Source organism: Plutella xylostella, chromosome 25 (genome assembly GCF_932276165.1).
Source record: "Plutella xylostella chromosome 25, ilPluXylo3.1, whole genome shotgun sequence".
Lineage (NCBI taxonomy): Eukaryota > Metazoa > Arthropoda > Insecta > Lepidoptera > Plutellidae > Plutella > Plutella xylostella.
Window position 1 is genome coordinate 4,358,125 of NC_064005.1, and position 23,535 is coordinate 4,381,659.

At 39.0% G+C, this 23,535-nt stretch overlaps 1 protein-coding gene across 1 annotated transcript; it reads left to right on the forward strand.

The window, feature by feature from the left end:
• Positions 1-3,232: 3,232 nt before the first annotated feature.
• LOC105382408 lies at positions 3,233-12,497 on the forward strand. The gene is made up of 13 exons (XM_048630272.1): positions 3,233-3,504; positions 3,649-3,746; positions 4,212-4,386; positions 4,882-5,115; positions 5,893-6,054; positions 9,225-9,362; positions 9,492-9,592; positions 9,677-9,770; positions 10,166-10,327; positions 10,597-10,845; positions 10,942-11,119; positions 11,371-11,567; positions 11,745-12,497. The coding sequence occupies exons 1-13, from the start codon at positions 3,460-3,462 to the stop codon at positions 11,901-11,903; spliced, it is 1,992 nt and encodes a 663-aa protein (XP_048486229.1). The 5' UTR covers positions 3,233-3,459; the 3' UTR covers positions 11,904-12,497.
• Positions 12,498-23,535: the final 11,038 nt, after the last annotated feature.

The window sequence follows — 23,535 nt, forward strand, 5'->3', positions numbered from 1 at the left end:
TACATGAACTGCAGACAGATGGTGTTGTAGTCAACATAATATTATCCAAGTATTCAGTCATTTTGTGATTTGCACATTTTTTTGAAAGTTTGGTACTGTGACAGGTGATTGAAAATGTGAATCTAAAGTTTTCTTTATCAATTGATTTTATTCAGTAGGTATTCTAAACAATAGTCATTGGGCTACTTATATAGACACAAATTTTCAATGAAATAGCTTTATTTGATGAATTAATGATGTTAATTTTTTTATGTTTGATAAAAGTCTTGGTGTAAATGCGTTAGGCGTAATGGGGCTATTGCGGTTGTTGCAACGCATTGCCTCAAAACAGAAATCGTCAACCTTTTAATACCTACATACATAATTATGCTCACGACCCGCTTTTCGCTGTAAAGAAGAATGGCGAAACCTGACCCGCTTTGCATAAGTTAGCAGCCACTCACCAAACCTATTTTAAGTTATTGATAAAAATGTCTATTATCAGGGAAAAATATTTAAAAAAATCTAAACCATGGGGTTCTTGAGATATTAGGGTTCAAAAGTAAATTAATTAAATATATTTTTTTCGTTAAATAAGATTTTGCTGAATGGTACACGCACAAATAAGTTTTATAATCTAAATCATGGGATTCCCAATTCATAGCGCATCACAAAATGTATTACATGATTTTATTTATGCAAATAATATCATAATTATTTTTGCACATTTCACACTCAGAAACCTATTTTTATAAAGAGACCAATTTCAAAAATTATTTCATTCTATTCAAGTTCCCGTTATCCCGAAGTAACATAAAATACTTTTTAGCCAGGAATTCCCACGGAAACACTTTTAAAATCAATTTTTAGCTCGAGGGTAACATCTAGTACAGTAGAAAGACTTGATCTTTCAGCACCTATATCTTCGTTCTCCCATGTCTTATAATAATAAAATTAATACCAGTATATGCTGTAGTCACGGACTACACATCAGTGTATGTTTCATCAATGGCCGCTCTGGGTCATGGCGCCATAGAGAAATGGCCATTCTCCTTTGTATCGCCGTTTTTTATTGAGTACAATACACTAAAGTTGTCGGGTAAGTGTAAGTGTACAACCCGACTGTCAAATTTTTTCAAACTGCCCGAAGGCCTCTGACTAGGCTTAACAACTGCTGTCGAAGCAGCAACCGGGACCCACGGCTTAACGTGCCATCCAAAGCACGGAAGCGTCCAGAAAAGAACCATTTGAAATCGGTCATCCATCCAAGGCCGTGCCATGTGTTAACCTCAGTGATCAGTTACGATCACTGAAACCAGCTCGATAAGGATTTTTACTATTTATGAACACTAAACTTATTGAAGGGTATGGGTTTTGCCATGCACATATTTTAATTGATATCTAAGTTTAATACCCGTATTTGATCCAATCTTACTATTTTCTAAAGAATATAAATGAGAGGATGTTACTTTATTTTATTCACAACTGTCAGTCACCACTATTAAATCTACATTATTACTCACTTTACAGGAGTACTTAGGTACCTAGTTCTTTTTTCATAAAAATGTTATTAGGATTTATCATGGAGTAAATGCGTCCATGAAAATTAGACGCATTTTCCTGATTTCTACTAAATCACCTGTGAATTCGTCAATAGTTTCTTTTGGCTAAATTAACTGCCATACTATTGCACAAAAAAATTTACTGGATAAAGTCTCTTATTTTTTACCCGACTGCCGAAGGAGGAGGGTAATGTTTTTCGATTGTATGTTTGTATGTATGTATGTATGTCTGTTTCTTTGTTCCCTCCTGTAGCCTAAACGGCTTGATAGATTTTGATGTATGATGTATCGTTAGAAGCGTATTTATTGCGCGATGGTTATAGGCTATGTGACGTTACATTAAAGCGCCCTCTAGAGGACATAAAGGGATGATCGAAAAAATAATATTTTTCCAACTATGCCGTGTGGGGTATCAAATGAAAGGGCTTGATTAGCACATTACAAAAATATGCATATTGTAGGTATTTCAATCAGAAAATCAAAATTATTGAAATAAAAAATGTTAATAAACTAAAACGTGACTACTAACATAAGTACAATTCCATAAAATAAAAACAACTAAAAAGTTACAAATAAAAAATATAATTATAAATAAACACAAAACCCGACTGCACGCTAAAAAGATGAAAACAAGCCCCAATGTTAATGGAAAGTATCGCAGGCGGGGACCAACTTGACCGCCACACAAGATACACCTATCTAAGTCACATTCAGCTAAATGGTGAACCCTCTGCTGGTCCACGCCTGCGATACTTTCCAGTAACATTGGGGCTTGTTTTCATCTTTTTAGCGTGCAGTCGGGTTTTTTGTTTGTTTATAATTATTTCACGGAAAGCTTACCTATTGAATAGTTACATACTAAAAACACATTTTCCTCAAACCTGGAAAATGCGTTCAAAATCACGATTTTTTTAAGACACTAAATAAGAAACTTTTATAAGATTCCAGCAAAGAAATCAATGCTTTAAATTTGTTAAGAAATAGTTGTTCAATAGTCGTTAGTTTCTTAAAGTAAATATCTAACTTTTACATTAAAATTTTCATACCTTTGCTCCCATTATTCCGAAAACTTTTAGTGATCTAAAAATACAACGTAACCCCAGTTGACCTTAATTAGTTTGATTAAGATACAAAACAAAATAGGTAGGTAGGTAAGAGTAGATAACACGTTTTTAATTCCGACTTGGCAGGAAAAATTACGTTTATTTTATCTTCTAGGGGGGGGGCAGCTGCCCCCCCCTGCCCCTACCTGGGTACGCCCTTGGGTAGGTGTCTAATTAGGTAGGTATAGCAAACCAACACTGAGCTTTTATCAAGTGTCGCTCAAGCTTCGCAATGTGCTGATCTATGACAATTAATGGGTAGAGGGTAGAGTTTTAGCATACTGTATTTACAAATATACAAAAAAAACTCTATAATATCTAGTATGTATAAGGTAGCTACGGTTTCTAGGTACTTTTCATGCCTACGTTCACTTTAATTGCTTCACTCCACCCTCGCTCAGAGCAATTAAGTCAATCTCCCCTCCAACATACATGTAAAAGCTATCGTTAAAAATCTGACTGTAAAATGACATGCAAACATGAAACAGCTCCGAACAAAGAGGCCATTGAAACAATGTGCTCATTCAGTTTTTACAAAGCGAGCTTATCCGTTCAGTCGCTATAGTTTTTCCTTTACAACCTTATGTAGGTCTTAGCGTGTCGGTGACAAACACTGTTGCAAGTCGCTGTTGTCGGATACGACGAAGAGGACATCACCATCATCAATTCTTGTCTACTTAGGGTTTGTCAGCGGAAAGGATTGGCCGTTCAGATTGTTGTCAGTTGCTGAATGCCCAGGGTGCGCTGGTCGTAGACCAAGGAACAAGTGAAGTGGCACGTCACTTGAGAATGCCCTCTCGTGGACCCTTACTGAAATGATTGGAATAACTCTTATTACTGTCATAATCGCGGTGATTATTGTGAGTAATATTTTATTAAGTATTAGGTACTTCTTATAAAACAATATTCACAGATATCTTAGTGCTGTCTAAGCTAACTACTATATAGGTAATTTAGGTATGGTACTTATCAATCAGGTTATACCAATTTTGACGGATTTTCAGGACGCTCAAAAGCCGACCTTTCGCATTCTGGCGCCACAATTTGTCTGTCCTAAGGATGACAAAGCAATCATTGAAAAACCTGAAGAAACAGTTATTATGTGAGTGGCTACAACGACCTTATTATAGTCTATTAAGGCGAATTTATGGATTTTTTGTTACTGTTTCACGGGGAAACGGCTGGGCCAATTTTTATGAAATGTGTTAAGAAAAAAAATAGTTAAGCTGATAACCAGGATTATTAACGCTAGTTGTGATCCCGGAAATGCCAAAAATATTTTAAGGCGAATCAAGTACCTACTTAATCAATAATACTGAGCTTTGAATTTCACTCGAGTCGTTCTATAAATTGCACTGCTTCGTATTAAAGAAAATCGATCGATATCGATATCTCACCCTTTATATATTCTCTCTTTTCCATCCAAAGGTTGTCTGGTAGAGATACTATAAGCAATAAGGCCGCCTCTTTGTACTGTAGGTATTATTTTTGGGTTTTTGTTTTTGTTTGTTTTTGGTCCAAATAATGTGCTTGTATTGATATCCTGACAAACCCACGCCACCACCAGGGTGCAGACAGCGGCAGGGCAGGACCTGGACATGCGGTGGACAGTCCGCTGGACGCCGCTGCAGCAGCCCTCGCAGCGAGACACGCTGATGGTGTGGAGAGCCGTCCGCGCACTGGAGGCCAAGCTCAATGCGCCGCAGCCCGTGCCCTATGTCTATGTTATTGAGAACGAGCAGGTTAGAGTGCTGGCGAGTGCTGGAGGCCAACTACTTACTGATAATTTTTTGAAAGATCTTTATGAAACAATGGCGAAATATTTAACTAACACAATATTAGGGGCGCAGCTAGACGGTCTCTAGTAGTCTCTACACGAGCTAACTAAAAATGTTTTTCATACCCTAGGCACCTACAGTATGCTTTCTAGTTTAGGTAGTTACAATTTGTGGAGGGGTGTTACATAGTTTCTACACATAATGTTTTCACTACCTGTGAACCGTTTACCACCACAAAAGATCTATGATTTTCACACACTGTGCGTGTGTGAAAATCATAGATTTTCTAGTTCTAGATGTTCAAGTTCAGTTTGATGTAGTTACCTAAGTCCTAAGTATACCTAACCATTGCACTTGTATATGTAAAAGCTCCCTTGATGCATTACACTGAACTGTTACTCTTGTCTCTTTTTATCTACCCACACCGGCTTTAAAACCGAAGATTATCCAAACTTCCAGCTGCTCCGCGGGGTAGACTTCAAGTTCACCGTGACGGGTTCCTCACACGGCGTCACCAGCGATCCCAAGACCTTCCACATCGACAACTCGGCAGGGGACTCCAAGCTGCAACATGTTGAGGGCCGCGCGGACCTGTTCTCCATCAGCCTGCTGGGCAGCCAGGTGGCGTATGCCGACGTGGAGTATGTGCTGGAGGCCCTGGTGACCATGTGCACGCCGACTGAGGATTATCATGTAAGGGAGTAAAACTAAATGCGAGATGCATACAATATCTATAATATTTTGCGTTTCACGAAAGAGCCTCCTTACGTGGTCCTACTATACGTCCGAGTTACACTTGGTTAGTCAGCGACTAACGCTAATATGACTACCTACTTATCCAATCCTGTCAGCCCGATGATGAACCCAAGTCTTCGTGTGTGCTTTCGCCGACAAGATAAGATCTGAAAAATCACGTTGAGTCAAAATTAAATAATACTTACCCTAAAATAATCTATGAAAAGGCCAAAACCATCGCTAAAAAATTAGGTAAATTAAGAGAGTTGACCATATTCATTGAGGGTATGCACACTCGAGTCCGAGTTGTTTCATGAGCATATTATACGCATAGTAATACTTAATTACCTATACCGCAACTGGCGGGTTACTCTACACCAGTGTTTATCAACCTTTTTCATGATGCGACCCCCCTGGCATAAATAAATATTCCGCGACCCCCTTGACCCTTCGGTTTCTTATCATGTACTGTTACTGTATTATTATTTATGGTTGGAGACCTAAGTATACCCAGTTTTTTCAAACACTGGCGACCCCCCTACAGAAGCTTCGCGACCCCCCAGGGGGTCGCGACCCACAGGTTGAAAAACACTGCTCTACACTGACGAAAAACGAAGTTTCGGAGTGCTGCTACGCGAGGCATGACTCTATCTCTTTGTATTAAACGTGCCGATTGTACGACAGCTCTCGTTCGTTCGTTTTTCGTCAGTACAAAGTAACCCTCCTGTTCCACAGTTCCAATGGACAGTCCAGAGCGTCTCCACGGACGCGAAGGTGGACGTCAGCTCGGAGCGCGGGGCTCGCCTGGCCGTGCCCGCCATGTCCATGGTGGCCGACCTGGCCTACAACGCACAGGTCGACGTCATCAAGACCAGTAGCGGCGCCTTTCTGACTCATGTAAGTTGCTTCTGGGTGCTTTTGTAGCAGATATGTTGCTTTGATGATAAACGTGTAAACCCAAGTACCGAGGGCTCTCTAACAACGTCACGTCATTTAATAAAGAAGTAGGATAATCGGGCTACGACCAATACTCTTAAACTAACTCTTGTACTAGTGTAATCTCCGCATAAATGTGCGATTATGTGTGTGTATAAATTACGATTACTTAGGTGAAAAAAACCATTTAGTGCTATGCTATGTGGAGATTTGAATATGATTATTGGATATCAAACACAAAAAACACGAAAAACTTAAGCAAAGCAACCAGCTCGCTAGAAAGGAAAATATACTATACTAGCTATTCTCGCGAGCTTCGTTTCACCTTAAACAGTTAGTTAGGTAGTTATTATTTGTGTTAATCCAGAGTATCAGCTAACTCCATACCAAATTTCGTAAAAAATCGGTTCAGCCGTTTTGACGTGAAGAAGTAACCCACACACACATATATTATACTAACAAACTTTCGCATTTAATCGACCAATTTAGTTCGCTCTCACCGGAACAGATAAGTTTGTGGCACTATAGTGAGGGCTGGTAGTCTCATTTCACGCAGTTTTTCACGCAATTTTCACTTACAATTACTTTCCGATAACTCCGGCTTCCGTCAATTTTATAGCACCCTACTTTGTCTGCTGTTGGTTACAGAGTAAATAGGAGATACGTTACAGTGCCAGATTTACAGCAACGGAACTTAAACTAGGAGATGTTACTATGAAAAGTATGCTACTGCCATGAAAGTATTTTCCGCCTTTTTGTAAATGAATGAAACTAGTTAAACGTCTAAAAATCCTAGGGGGCCTAGGGCTCAACGTATTCAACGCCAAATGTATGGTTATGGTTCCAAGGAATAAGATAGTAATATTGGTATTGTTATAAAATGTATAGGTATCACAATAAAAATTAAACATACGTGTTTAAGTGATGTTATGATAAAATTAACTTACTTACTTATTAGCATACACTATGGAACAATGAAAAAGTTCCACCTGCCGTCTCATACCTTACTGGAGCTTTTTCATTGCTCTTGAGTATATTCAACATTAAACAACAATTATTCAACATTCAACCATCCATTCTACCAACATTGGTTGAAGGTGCAACGCTCTGGAAATGTTAAATAAATAGGTATGTTTATATTAATACGTATGTTTATATAATTTTAATTATAAAAACAATGACAATGACAAAGAATTATTTTCTAAGACCTGGTTACTCATGATTCTGTTAGTTACAGTCTCAATAACGGATTTGCTGACGACGCGTTTAAGGATTATTACCCTTGTTAACTGGATGAGTCCCACGACGAAAATCTAACAGACCATTCATAAATCCAGCATTATGTGTATCATTCACTCATTTCCCTCACACTTCACTCAATATTCTGTCATATTCATTGAAATTTGTTGTCTATCCCCCTTATTCATAGAGAAGTTACAATACGTTTTAACTAATAAACTGTTTTGTCCCTCTCCGACAAAGAACAATTTGTTTCTTGACAGAGAGGGACAAAACAGTTTATTAGTTAAAACGTATTGTAACTTTTCTATGAATAAGGGGGTAAGTCTCTGTGATTTCAAACAACCTCAAACAACCAAACTTTTTGGTTTTGAGGTTGCCATGGTTACTATTTCTACCGAGGTTGTTTTTTGACATCCGTCATTGAAAATAATATTATTACGCCATGCCCTTTGAAAAACAATACAACGAACAAGATGGAGTGTCAGTCCAAAAGAAACTTCTCGGGAAATAACATATCAATTTCTAAGTAAGGTCTTATTTTAAAATATTTTGTTAGAAGATTTTTCACTTAATTCAATAGTTCTCATTAAGTCATTAGGTTTAACTTCTTGAATCTACCTCTGTGGTCTAGCGGTAGAAGCTCAGCTTCATCACCCAGGGATCCCGGGTTCGATTTCCAGGTAGGGCCATCAATTTGTGTTTCTATATTGCGGTTCCAAGTTAGGTGAGGACATTAAATTTAAACTTTTATCTCGGTTTGACATTATATAAAACCCAGACAGTTTCGCTTCATTTTTCATGTCACACAACATCTAGTTCGTATATTTTCAAAATTCTTAAAGTATTCAAAATTCAAAATTCTTAAAGTATTACCAGTCAGCCTTAAGCATAAATATTTATTAGCAATGAACAACCATGGCAGTACGGAGCATATAACACAACAGCAGCATGGTATAGGTACTAGGATGGTTACTCAGGGTAAATATGAAATACCTAGGGTTAATAACTTCTATGGAGGTGGAACCTTAACAAAACAATTACCTAAATTATTAAATGATCTACCTACTGAAATAAGGGATGAAACAAATAAGGCAAGATTCTCAAGATTGTTAAAAAAACATTTGTTAAGTAAAATATAGATACCTATTGATGTTGATTCTGAAGGCAGAAATTCTAATTTTAACGCTGTCAAACTAAAAAAATTGCTAGCATAAAATGACATTTACGAAAACAATCATAGAGTCGAATTTTAAACAAAGAAATTAAGGTTTTGACGTCTCTAAATTTAGAATTTCCGCCTTCAGAATCGATATCATTGTCTGATGTTTAAACAAGTATCAAGTTAAATTTATTGTTAAGCACTAAGTTTCTTAAAAATAGAATATAATATAATTAGTTTATTAAGAGTGAAGTCTGAATCCACAGACAAACCAGTAAACTGGTTTTGTGGGTCATTGTTAATTGTACTGTGTTTTTTATGAATACTTAATAAATACATTGAAACAAACAAACATTGTTTATCAAAGGCTCTGTTCATTTTTCCATCTTGAATCTTGACAGAATGAGTGACAAGTAAACAACCCGTTGCCTGGTTACCGGTCTTAACCAAGTCTTAGCGGAACCCCACAGCAGCAATCAAGTTTATCACCCGATCAAGGGAGTTAACCCCGTGATTTAGCATGGTGGGACACTCACTAACCTTAACGGTCCAACATGTAACCAAACCGAGGTATTTTTAACCTAACCGAATGGTGTGAAATTAGGCCTAAATGTACCTAATTTTAATTTTAACGTTAATTTTATAATTATTGATGTAATGTTCTGATATGGGCTTTATACACCCGAAATAAATGACTATTTATTTATTTATTTATTATTATATTTGGCAGGCGATCCTGCCGTTCAGCGTACTGCGTCGGGGGCTGGAGGTGTACCTGAGCGCGGACCAGCTCGCCGTCAGCGTAGACACGCCCTTCTACCTCGAGGCTTCTGTGTTCAGCCATGACTTCTATGCCGACGATTTAAAGGTTAATTTTTTTACCACTTTTGAACATAATTATTGACACTTCTAATTACCCTTGAATATAGACCCTTGAATTATTTCGACGCTAAGAAGCATCTTAATAAAATTTATGAAATTGATTGATGAATTTCAGCACGAATGGTCATGCTTAAAGAACGACGAGCCTTGCGATCTCTTTACAAATGAAGACTCAAATGAAATTCTAATAGATCCTGGTATTCCTGAAGCGGGCAAGTAAGTAAAATGTACTTAATGTACAAAAATCATATTTTTTATCATTCTCATATTAAATGCAATTGTATTTTACCTTTATTTCAGGTACGAGATTTCAGTGACAGTCACAGTAAAAGATGAGTTTGGGTCCGCCAAAATGATCGTTGAAGCTGTTGAATCAGTTCTTCCCGTTTTACAGGAAAGTTTTTATACAAGCAATGTTTATTATGGCTTACAAGGTTAGCGGTTATTTTTTGGCTACATTAGATCTCTTGAGGGCGTGCTTATAGAGTCTAATAGAACCTCTGGACCCCTCGCTTGTAGTTGCTTACCTTTTTTAAAACTAAACTGATATATTTTTTTTATTTTTAAACATTTATTTCCACATATATCATCCATAGTAAATTAATTAGTCCAATACCATCTAACCATCGTTAAACAATTATCAAAATTAATTTAATGATACCGTAACCTTGCTAATTTCTCTGTAGAATGTGTCTACTTGTATAATTAATTGTAGGCGGTAAGGAGACCGGTGCCCTAGCAGTAAGGACTGGTGGGTCGTGATGTGATTGTGTAATTGTCTATGTCCAGGTGTCCCCAGTAGCGCGAGTGGTGAACGCGGGCGCGCAGGTCTCGCTGACGGTGAACGCGACCCGTGTGGCGCCCAGCTGCAGCATCACCTGGTACTTCATGGCTGAAGAGCAGATGCACACCAGCCTGGGCGAAGGCAACTGCTCTGGAAGTGAATGCCAGGTATGCTGAGAACATACGTACGTACAATACATACAGGATTTTGCAAAAAGGGTAAGGTTTTTTTTTCGCGATTTTTTGGCTTAGATAAATCATATTCTTAGTTAGTATTACATTGTTTAGTATATACCCTTTTTGCAACACCCTGAATAGTATCGTTGGGAAAGGTCTCTTTGTACCTAAGGTCAGATAGTCGACGTGGCTATAATATAATTTCTATAGCAATTAAGATAATAAACGATGGTGTCGATCATTAATTTACCTTTTTTCAGCATGGAGTCCCATTAACCGAAACATTAACAATATACTCCTTAGAAGAAAACTTTTTGAACGAACTGGCCGATTTCTCCAACGAGACCGAATGGCGTCAGGTGACAGCGGAAATGGCGGGAAATGCGGGAAGAGCGAGGATCCTGGTTGAATGCGGCTGTTCCCTAGCCCTGGGTTGCACCACGCAAGGATTTGTCTATGCTGACGTTATGTTCCAAGTTAATACGATCCCCATGCCTGGAATTATTATGGTAAACACGTTAGAAATATTTTGAATTGAATTGTAAAAAAATAATAATTGAAAGCCAAGAGAATTAATTACTCAATTAAATTATGTCATATTTCAGGTATCGCCGCCCATAGGCGTAGCATTGGAGTCAATCCATCGTATAAGTACGTTGGCGGTAGTGGACCCAGACACTCCGTTAAAATATTCATTCTACTGCGGACTTGGTGCTGAAAACTCTCTACTTTTAGGATTCTATTACGAACATCTGTCGATTGAAACCTTCTTGCCTTATGTCGGTAAGAAACAAAAGCCAAATTCTACTAACAATAGCCTGCTGGGCATTGGTTCATAAACGGAATAATACCTACCCAATGTTTTAGTACATACTGTAAAGTGTGTTTGTAAGTTAATTTAAGGCCATGTAAAAACATATTACTTAATGCAATTATAACATTTATGAATAAACGACTCAATCCATAGTGTGGTTAACTATGACAAAGTTCATAACTGACTTTTTTTAAATGCCGTTTTTATCTGATTCTTCTAGAAGGAGGTACAGAAGTGTGGGTAGAAGTATGCGATGCACGAGACGCTTGTCAGAGAGGACCCTCGAGTCTGGTGCAGCTGTCTCCAGGGCAGGGACGCACGGTCAGCGCGCTCATAGAGTCAGCTCGAGGACACCTGCGGCGCTGCGAGGTCATGATGCTGCAGAGGACCGCCGTGGCTGGCTTGGTCACTTACATTGTAAGTTGTTTTAGTATAGTATTTAGTTGGTCTACAATTTTTAAAGCGTAGATATTTTATGGCTAGGTTTTCTGCAGCGTGCTTAAAGTTTCCTGTGGAAATTCCGCCTATAAGTAACAATCGGGGATCAGAGCATTATAAAAAATGCTATTTTAATCAATGTTTTCTAATTTGCAGAATACAAATTTAGAGGCAATCCTGGGGCAATTTTCAGCGGCTCTTACTGAAATGTTGTCCAGTGCGGAGGCCGCGGCGTGTAAAGCGAAGAGGTTTAGAGACTTCGACGACCTCCTCCACAGTTTAGTCACAGTCGGCTTTGAAATCAATAAGCTTTAGGTCAGTCATTTGTGATTATAATTTTCAAACATATAATTGAAAAGATTTTAAGGGCTATCTCTAAGTGTTTGTAACTCAATCTTATACTACGAATAAAGTTAATGTTATTGGTTTCTCAAGAGGATTTCATTCAGTTTCGAGATAAGGTTGCATTCCTTCCTACACAAAAACTAAACAAAAATTGTCTCAGTACAACTTTTATTCACAGAAATATATGAAGCTTAAGCTGAGCTTTATTACATCAAGATCTAACTTTCCAAGTAGCTAATATCGAACTGGGATGAGTTGAATTTCAATATGATTTGCACTGTCGGCTCTCAGCGATAGGGTTCATATTTGATCAGCTCTGTCTACAACTCAACACACATACCGTTAGGTCCGTAAACAGAATGCATAGCGTTTAACTGATTCCATAGCTTTTGCAGGTCCTTCTTGTTTGATCATTCATTAAACGCCTGACGCCCAGATGCACAAAGGAACGTTAAACTAATTTAAACTGACAGAAAGTGTCAGCAAAAGATTTGAAATGTGTTCCGAGACTTACGAGCCTTTTGTGAAAAGGTCCATCCATAGCTTCGTATTGTATCAATAGTGGCCAGAGTCCAGACCCTCTAGTACCTACGGTTTATGCTATTTATGAAAAAGTTTACGTTTTCTCCTGTCATCTACATACATTATCTGTCAAAAGTTTCATGATAATTTCCATTAGAGGCGCCACTTAGTATGCGAGAAAAAACGTAAACTTTTATAGTTTTCGACAAACTATCAAACTTGTACTAGACCTGCTGATTCACCCCCTTTCTACCTACTGTACCAACCTATATTTTTGGGTTATCGTATCAATGTTCCTACGTATGTGTGGAGGAATAGTAACATATTTTTTTCTCTAATTTGAATGTATTATCGAGTGATGTACTATTTCGGAGGTGCCCGTCCTATCCCGTTACCTAGTTAATTGAAAATATAATTTGTTTCCAATTGAAAAGTTATGGCCATTTCACAAAAATAAATGTCGTTTTGCAAATCATTTATTCAATTGTTATCATTGGTATATTCTCCATTTGCATTTAAAGAATTTGTATACGTATTACACAAACTAAAACTTCAGAAAAAAAATAATTGAGGTACTTTTGTTATGTATGTATAATAATGTTTAGTTAAGTATTACATTTTTGCCAATTTTTTTTTGTCAAGATACATTGAAATGAAAAAGTCAATATGCTGAGGCAGGTAGTATACTAATACATAAATATACATATTCACCAAAGTATTACATTAAATAAATCTTAATCAAATTAGGTACTTCGATATCTGAATGTCTTTCATCTGTAGAACAAAGAGTCTCACTCAAAGAGCGTGACTGTGTATTCCAGTGTCCCGGGTAAAGATATTCAGATCAAAGGTAATTGCCAATTAATTGACGAGTTTTTAGTTTCATTCATTGAAATTGTCCTGTCTTTCCTAATAGGTTTACTTTACTTACTCATGCATATAGCTCAGAAGTTGTTATACTTATTATAAATAAAGCTCTTGATATCTACAGTTAGTATTTATTATTAGTAGGTATGTTTCGGTATTTTTGTTACTCAGTATTTTAATTAAAAATGTACTCATTCAAGTTATGCATCTCACTTCACATGAGCAGACTTTTCTTTCAGATGAGTACAGCATACATTTACTTATAATAGGTATATTACCTGCATAAATCATAATATTATAACATCTAAGTACTAAGCTTTATTCTGATACTTCTGAAGATGCAGCGCCTCTTCAAATTACGGTTAAGGCTTTATAATATTTTGCTGGATTACTGGACGTGCTGTGGTATAGAAGTCCTGGATTAGTGAGATTGTACAGTAGGTACCCGCATAAATAAGTATATTATATTATAGCTGCAGTGAAAGTATGTCAAAATATCTTAATTCATGCACAAACGTTGAAACGTACGGCCCTGTGCTGCGATTATAAAATTGGAAACCTCATTTGTTTTTTCCAGTGTAGTTTCGAATCCTATGATCGCACCTCAGATCATCTACCTATAAAATTCAATAATAAATGCTCTTTTTGCTCTTTACACACCTACTGTACCCCTACTCTTGAAAGGCAATGTAATGTGTCAATATTGTTTTCAACATTAAAAAAATCATAACTTCTCTTCAAAAGCGTACAGTACTAATATGATCAGCAAGACAGACGCAATACATATTTTTTCAAGAGTAGGGGGGGCTGAACTGCTGAAACACTACCTACTTCTTTTAAGCATAGCTTGAAAGGCAGCCAACTTAATGAAGCCACAAAAAAACTAAAAAGTAACCGAGAACCGGTTTCCACAATCTTTTCTCCGAATCATAAAGTACACATTCGCTTACCGCCATCTGGCAAGTACAGAGTATGAGTCGGTGAGCCCACAATGGGAGTCGGTCTCGCGCTATTTGCTCAACTATTCAGCTCTAGGTTTTCCATTACCGGCTGTGATACACACACGAACACACAATGTCACATATATGCCTCATACAGGGTGTTGCAAAAAGTGTATACTAAGCTGAAACCTACATGTGCAGCATGTTATATCTAAGCCCGGAAATTAAATCAGAACGCCAAAATTTGCGAAAAAAATAAATTACTATAATATTTTTGAAACACCCTATATATAAACATTACATGTCTGTAGTGGTAGTAGGTCTGGAATATGGTGGTGGCAGTCTTTCTGCAGGTAGCGAGGTAAAGGTGGTATATATAATAGACTTTAGACATCCTTGTGTTCGGTGTTGCGATACCGTAGCATGCCGTAGCTTATATCCGTCGTTTCCCTGCCACTGCAAGAGATTGCTAAGATAGTGTATCGTCTACAAAAGCACATTAATTTCAGGAAAGTTAATGAATCTGGTCTTGCGTCACCCTTTTGGTGACTAGTCCTCTCAAAATGGAGATCAAAGGTAAACAAATTAGTAAACTAACCATAGAATTATAGAAAGAGCGCGTTAATACAATTTAATAAAAGCAAAATGAGCATTCTAAAAACACTGTAGCTAAGCAAAGGTAAGTAGACATTTATAAATGTAAGACCGTTTGACTGTTGCAGACCTTTCTTGCAAATGGTAAATCATAAATCTCGTGTGAAAGGGTTCCCTACAGTTGGAATGGCGTACATATTTTCTTTTCCTTTTTGAAATGCGAAGGAAATATTGTGTAGCCTGCACTTTAGGGCTGCTTGAACGCTTGGCGCGCGAATATGGTTTCTACGATGTGATATTGTGTACAACTTTACATGTATAATATGTAGAGGGGTCAAACTAGCTTGGGAAAAACTATTTCTAATTAGAACTGCTGTTTGCCGCTTTGCAAGAGTCTGTTACTTGGTATCCGGAACTGTAAAAGCAAGGCAGCAATAACTTAACGGTCATTTTTAGTTTAAAGTTCTTGTTGCATTAAAAAATTATGAGTAATTAGGTACAAATTATGTAACTTATGTGGAACTTGTATTATATAACTCCGACTATTGTGTAAATCTCGTTGCTTCCCTATTAAAGTGACATACTAACAAATAATGACTCCTAAACGGAAATGCAATATTGAAGAAGTACATTTAACAGGGAGACAGAATTTTACCAACACAAAAAATTGTTTTAAATTTTAGTGTCTGCCATTTAGTGTCTGCATTTTGGGAGTGGACCTTTTTCATTGCTTGCGAATGTATGTAGTACTAGTAAGTAAAGACAAAGACATAAAACACGCAAGAATAAAACACGAAAAGAGCAAATATCACACAAAGTCTTTGATATAATCAAATAAAATGTTGTTTTATCTGTGTTCGGTATCTGGATCGTATTACATTTATAACTCTGGCGGGCTGCCAGCGCCGCGGGGCAAACACCCTCAATCCCTAGATCCCTACTACTATGTTTTAAAATAAATAAATATATATATATCCTTTACATATATATATATATATATATATATATATGATCTAGCACATCTAGATATTATTATGTTAACCCACCAACCCGCAGTGGACCAGGGTGGTGGGAAATGGTCCAAGCTTAGGAAGGCAGTTTAGACCTTGGGGATATGCACAAAGGTTCCACTCGAGAGAGCCAGGTGCAGGTACTTACACCCCCACAGAGAATAGAATAGAATAGAATAGAATAGCGATACAGTTTGTTTTGTCAAACGAAATCTCCTAACAATTTTGGTATCCGGTAGTGTCTCAAATAAGTTAGTTCTTTCTGCAATATAGCGTAATGAGCGAGGTCTATTCATATAGAGAAGTAATTCTTCATCATCGTCATCAAACAAAATATCCCACAAATCCATTATTTATTAGATAACCTCAACATAACCTCTGAACAATGACCTCTGAATCTCTCACAGACAACAACTAGACATCACTGAGGAAAAATGCTAGAAATGGAAAAGTTCTCTTGACAGCCGGTCGGTCAGCTGATCGCCGCGACTGACGCCATGACATGCGTAGTAGATAAATGTGTTTAGTAAAGTTAAATAGCCATTTGACCGCATTTAGGTTTAACAGATTACTAATCATATTTAAGTCGTGGTAAAAGATGTTTTACGAAATTTAATTTCAAATTGTGTTTAAATAACAAGTTAAATACATTTATCACTTTGATAAAAGCCACCCTAAGTATTGGGAACTGGATAGCGGACTGTATAATCTACTTTAAAGGGGAAAATTATACGAAAACACGGGTTTTGTTGTCAAGAAAAACGTATGTAATGAAAGATAATATTGACGGCTGAAGGAATGATAAATAAATACAAATTCAAATTATTATGTAAAAAAAGGAAATCAAAGTATAAAAAGGTCGAGATATATAAAAGGTTGAGGTTCCACAACAAACTTCCCCCCGTGTGCGACATTAGTGGCACACAAACTGCTGTTAATTGTGGAAGCTCAGTTGGTGAGAGAAGTTACTAGATGTGGGAAATAATTATGTTGGATGTGGAGTATAATGGGAGAAAAAGACGTACCTACCTAAACAAAAAAAAGAACAAAACAAAATAAGACGAATTTAACATGTCAATACGGTAGACAAAACAAAACAAGACGAATTTGACATGTCAATACGGTAGAAAACTAAATTAAGTATTATAATAATAAAAACAATGTAATTATCGGATGGCAACGAAATGGAGAATGTACATAATGATAGTATGACGAAGGATGGGCCGCGGCCGGTTCCTAAATGCTGCTTCTTAAAGTTTGACTAGTTTTCTTGTGGGTCTGCGAAGTATGAAGCCCTTTGCACAGACATCGACTACCCGGACGACTCCATCTTTTCCGGGGTAGGTGGCCACGACTCTTCCTTTAGGCCAAACCCCTCTTGGGAGGGTGTGATCTGCGATGATAACCACATCACCAACTACGAAAGTTGTAGGGGCAGTCGGGACGGGAACTCTATGTTGGAGGGTCGGTAAGTATTCACGTACCCATCTGCTCCAGAAGTGATCTGCTAGCCTCAGAGCTTTTTTCCATTCCAGTCTTCGCGATAGGTCGGTATCATCAAGCGTCGGTATGGTTAGGTGAGATGAGGAGCCAATTAGAAAATGGAATGGGGTGATAGCTTCCTCATCATTGGGATTTGTCGACACATGTGTGAGAGGCCTAGAGTTGACGATCGCTTCGGCTTCGGTTAGGAACGTTACGTACGTTTCTTCTTTCGGCGCTCGTTGCAGCAGTGTGGTTGATAGTGCCGTTTTAACACTTCTAACTAATCGTTCCCATGCACCTCCAAACGTGGGCGCGTTAGCCGGGATAAATTTCCATGTTATGCCTCTATTTGCGGCGAAGTCGAAAATTTGTGATCCGTAAAATTCTTTCAATTGCTTAGCAGCTCCAACAAAATTTGTTCCGTTATCTGAATACACAATTTTTGGTGTTCCTCTGCGCGCGATGAAACGACGAAGAGCCATCATGGCAGAATCAGTTGAAATGGTGTTCACAATTTCGAGGTGAACCGCTCGTGTCGTCAGGCAGGTGAACAGCGCTACCCACCTTTTCTCTTTGCGACGTCCAACAGTGATATCAGTCGGGCCGAAGTAGTCGAGCCCACTACAAGTGAATGGACGTTCATGGTGGGTAAGTCGTTCTGGTGGCAGATCTGCAGTTGGAGGGATGCTTGGGAGGGTTTTTCTCACATGGCAAAAGCGACAGGTACTTGCTAGTCTTCGAACCGTGCTTCTTAAGTGGACTATCCAATATGTCTGCCTTAATTCATTTACCACGGTTTCGTTATTGGCATGCCCTAATCTTTTGTGAACGTGATGTACTAAGAGCCGAACTGCTTCGTGTCTTCCATCGAGAATAATCGCGGTTTTCATTTCGTCTGCAATGCCTTGGGCAAATTTGATTCTCCCGTTATTTCGGAGTATGTGGTCTGTCCCTAAGTATGGTGTTAAATTCTTCAAACGACTAGTTTTTGGAACTAGCTTCCCTTCAATGATGTTCTTCAGTTCTTCGCTAAAGCTTTCGAGCTGCGATCTTTGCAGTACGTGATTTTCTGCTACTTTTAAGTCAGACGCGGTGAGATGGGGCAATGTTGGTGAGGGGTGTGTGTTAACATTTATTTTCAATGGTGGTGACTGATGTTCTATTGATGATCGGATTTTGGAATTTTGCCCAAGTTTGAACTGAATTAAGGTTTTCCAAAACGCGGCTATCTGATGAGCCCTTGCGGTCGCTCTTAGCAATCGTGTCCACTCACTAAACCGTGTGGGGTTCGCGGCAACTGGGTGTATGAAGGGAAGAAGGTCTGTATTCAGGACGTTGACAGTGGCCGATGCCCCCTTCACTTCAAGGTCTGTGAGCGGGATATCGACATTGGTAGGCTCTACAGGCCAGTTGGTCTCTGCGTTAAGGAAAAACTGCGGACCCGTAAACCATCTATGAGTTTCGTTAAAGTTAATAGTTTTTGCTCTGGTTGCGTCATCTGCCACGTTAACTTTGGTCGGTAGCCACCTCCAGTTGACTGGTTTAGTATTTTCTAGAATTTCCCCTAAGCGGTGTGCAACGAATGGTTTAAAGTTTCGGGCGTCACTCCTAATCCAATGTAGAACGGTCATAGAATCTGTCCAGCAAAAGGTTTGTGTGGGTTTCTGCCTATGTTGTTCCTTAATACTAATAACGATTCTAGAAGCTATTAGTGCAGCTTGCAATTCAAGACGAGGTATAGATACCGGTTTGAGTGGCGATACCCTGGCTTTGCTTGTTATAAGCGCGGTTTTAACGGAACCGTCTTTAAATACGTACCTAAAATATGCCACGCAAGCGTACGCCAATTCGCTCGCGTCGGCAAATACGTGGAGCTCCCTACTTACGTCAGCATCTGAACTGTTTACGCCGTACCAACGGGGGATGCGTAGTGTATCAATTGAAGCGAGCTCTTCGAACCACTCCAACCACGGCTGACATAAATTGTCTGGTAGTAGTGCGTCCCAATCAATGTTTGGGTGACGCCATAATTGTTGGAAGAGGATGCGGCCTTTAACTATTAAGGGCGTTAACAGTCCTAGCGGGTCGTAAACCCTCATTAGATGTGACAACAGTTTGCGTTTTGTTAGTTTACTGATAGGTTCTCCGCCCAATCCTGTACGGAAACCTAACAAGTCAGGTTGAGGAAGCCAAGCTACGCCTAAAGTGCGAATTACATTATTCTGAGAATTGCATAACTCTACCTCAGTCGGTTGGGTAGCTCTTAACGATTCGGGTAACAATTTTAAAGCCTCGCTGTCGTTTGAAATCCAGCCTCTCATTTCAAAACAAGCTGCTGCGTGTATGGACACGATTTCTAATGCGATGCGGGAAGCGCTACGTACGTCATCCTGGCTACCTACATAATCATCCATGTAATGGTCCTGTAAAATGGCGTTTACCGCTTCAGGATAACGAGTCTTAAATTCTAAGGCGTTTTTATTTTTAATAAATTGCGCCGTAAATGGGCTTGAGCATGCGCCAAAAATAACGGAAGTCATTCTTAGTTCCTTTATGTTTGAATTCTCTGTCCAAAGGAAGCGGAGTGCATCACGATCCTGTGGTCGGATGCGTACTTGTGGAAACATTTCCTTAATGTCGGCTGTGAGACCGATACGTCCCTCTCTAAATCGAAACAACACTCCTAAGAGGGGTTGTAGTAGGTCTGGCCCCGGGAGTAGAAGCGAGTTCAAGCTGACTCCATATGTCTTACAAGCAGCGTCGTTAACAACGCGTAATTTCTTTTTTTGTGGGTGGTAAACACCAAAATGTGGAGTGTACCATCGTATTGGTTCGTGCGGTGGCATCTTTTGATACACTTCGTGGTACGTAGATGGTTCGCATGTTTCTGCGTAACCTTTTTCCAGTAGGCCGTTTATGTATGTCTTGTAAGCGTCGGCGAAAGTTTGGTCTTTTTTCATAAGTTTATCTAAACCTTTTAACCTATTAAGAGCTTGATAATAGCTATCTGGTGTGTGCTCGATATCATTTCGCCAAATCATGCCTACCTCAAATCGGCCGGTTGGGAGACGGCGTGCCGTGGACTCTAAAATATGAATGGCTCGCTCCTCTGCGTCCGTTAATTTAACTTGTTTGGTTATTCCCAACGAGTCCAATTTATATTGAGTTTTAACGAGGGACTCTAGCTCCGAGTTGTCACTGTGTTTTTTGTGGGTGTTTGTGTGAAAGATATTATGCTGGGCGACTAAGTTGGTAACGTTACGACTTGACATAGAACCATATAGTGTCCAACCTAAAGCAGTACGACATGCTACTGGTTCCCCAGCAGACCCAATACGATGTTCGTGGGTAATGAGTAAATTCCAATCGCACGCTCCTATGAGCACTGTTGGTTTTGCATCGGAATATGATATCTTGTCTGCTATGTCAGATAGATGTTTAAACATTTGAACGTCTGTTAGTTGTATTGTTTGTTCACGGAGATTTAATTTTTCCATGCTCTTGGCATTGTTGATTTTGTAGCTGTCGTTGGCGTATTTACCTCTTATGTCGAAGCTGACATACTCGACTTGGACATCTATCCTCATACCTCCTATTCCTTGTACGCTAATTTGTTCCGGGCGCCCTTCAGCTCCTATAATGCCGGCAGCGACTTGGTCAATGACAGTAGCTGTACTCCCATCGTCTAACATAGCGAAGGTGTCGTAGCTACCCTTTGGTCCACTAATAGTTACTGGGATAATTTTTAATAGAGTTTGTCTTTGTTCACATGATGTGTTGATAGCTGTGTTGATCGTGTCGACCACTGTGGTGTTGTTTGACGGTTCGTCTACTGTAGCTGGTAAGGGCTGTGGACATGTTACGTTGACTGTGTTGTTCGCTATTTGACCTGACGTTTCCTGCCTATGTAGCATCGGGTCGTGGTTCCTACTGCATGAGTCAACTCCACATTTTAGGTTCGGTGAACATTCTCTCCACGTGTGTGGATGGCTCTTTAGGCACCTATAACACACTCTGTATCTTGTTACCCACGCCCACTTGTCATTGACTGGCAATTCCCTAAACGGTGTGCATTCCCTAATATCGTGTTTATTGTTACAATATACGCATTGTGTTTTTTTTGCGTTACTAGTTGTGGCTAAGACGTTTTCCTCGCGCCTGTGTGAAGCACCCTTAAATCTAGTTTGGTCCTGCGGTAGAATGGGATTATAGCTGGCTAGCGAACCAAACTTCACATGTTTTACTAATTCTATTTCCAAAAATTCTGATAACGCGACCAGTTTTTTATTAGAGTTGCGGGAATGGGCGTAGTCAAACCATTTTTCTAATAAGATAGGGGTTAATTTAGTTAAAACCGTTTGATAAAGTTCCGGTGAAATCAAATAATCGTGTTGGTCGAGTGCTCTTAAAGTAGCAACGCAGTTTTGTAGTTTAGTTACGAGATTAGGTAAATCCTTTAAATCGTAGGTAAGTTTAGGTGACATTTTTAAACATGTTACCTGTTGGTTAACTATTATTTCCGGTCTCGCAAACCTCTGTTCCAGTGCGTTGATTACTTCCTGAGGGTTGAGGGTTGTCGCTAGCAGGGTCGCGGTGCATTCCTTGGCGGCGCCGCGGAGTGCTGCCTGCAGTCGAGATATGTTATCTATAGGGGAGAACGAATCTTCAGTATATTGATAGATACGTTTAAATTGTAACCATTCTAAAGCATTCCCATTGTAGGTAGGGAGATTAGTGTTCGGTTTTTGTTTGTTACAAGCTAGAGCTTTAGCGGCAGTGGCGGTGTCGCCGATTGCTCTGACCATAGTCGCAAGGTCTACGGAATCGACGTTGTAAAGGTTGGGTTTGGGTGTGGGTTGGGGCAGGGGTTTGGTGGCGTCCATATTTTTATTCGCGCCTATGATCGGGCTGCGGTATGGTGTGGCAGGGTTGAGGGTGTTATATGGTATAGTAGCAGGTAGGGGTTGGTTAACATCCAACCATTCCTCCACTCGGTCGATGGAGACAACCGAGCGAGCCTGAGAGTGATGACTGCCGCTACGTTGGCTGCCGAACCTGGCCTCGATGGCCATCATCTCCGCTTCGCATTCAAGCTTTTCCACCTCGGCCTCTCGCTCAGCTAAGGCGCGCTCCCTTTCTAAGGCCTTTCGCTTGAACTCTGCCTGAACGGACAATCTTTGTGCCAGAACTGTGGAGCGCGAGCTACGGTGGGAGCTGGCTACGCTCATAATATGGTGGGATTTGGTACTTACATTTTCTCGACTTGTACCTACGGATGGTTGTGTTATTTCCATGTCGGGGTTCTGCGCTTGGTCACACACTGAATCCTTTGCGCGGCTCCGGGTTATCATAATCAGATCACTTATAACTCACTGCGTTACATAATATTTCGGTATGGAAACCTGAAAACACTCTGTGGGAAACTGGGGGAAAATCTGGAAACGGGGAAAACAAAGGGGAAAAGAAACTAGTTAATCGTAAATGGCTTTCGCGGCTCGATATGACCACTTTATTGGGAACTGGATAGCGGACTGTATAATCTACTTTAAAGGGGAAAATTATACGAAAACACGGGTTTTGTTGTCAAGAAAAACGTATGTAATGAAAGATAATATTGACGGCTGAAGGAATGATAAATAAATACAAATTCAAATTATTATGTAAAAAAAGGAAATCAAAGTATAAAAAGGTCGAGATATATAAAAGGTTGAGGTTCCACAACACTAAGTGTTTACGATGGGAGGGTATAATATATATTTTGCAGACTATAAGTAACATAAATTAAATATTTTCCATTAAATTTATAAATTATTAACTACACAGGCTGTGATTTATAAAGTAGTAACACAATGTGTTGTATGTTCAACTATACTCTGTATCTAGAACATAGATCAGTATAGGTACATAACAACTTGCCGATGTAGGTCTTCTCCGTTCCTAACGAACCTTGTGTACACAACATGTACTCTTTTATTTATTTTATTATGTAAGCACATCCAGCTTTAGTAATCATCATGATAGTGAAAAAAAACAGTTTTTTTTTCGGAAAATTCAATTTACATTCAGACAAAGTAATGTTTCAGGAGACAGCTTTGTGTAACACCAAAATCACATTAGATTTATGGGAATGGGATCAATATAAGACATAACCAAACTAAAGAAGTGCCTACAAATATGCTTAGA

Coding starts and splice junctions, on each gene's coding strand:
- LOC105382408 (XM_048630272.1), top strand. CDS start 3,460: ATGATTGGAATAACTCTTATTACTGTCATAATCGCGGTGATTATT. Junction 3,747..4,211: donor CCTGAAGAAACAGTTATTAT/GTGAGTGGCTAC, acceptor CGCCACCACCAG/GGTGCAGACAGCGGCAGGGC. Junction 6,055..9,224: donor GCGGCGCCTTTCTGACTCAT/GTAAGTTGCTTC, acceptor TATATTTGGCAG/GCGATCCTGCCGTTCAGCGT.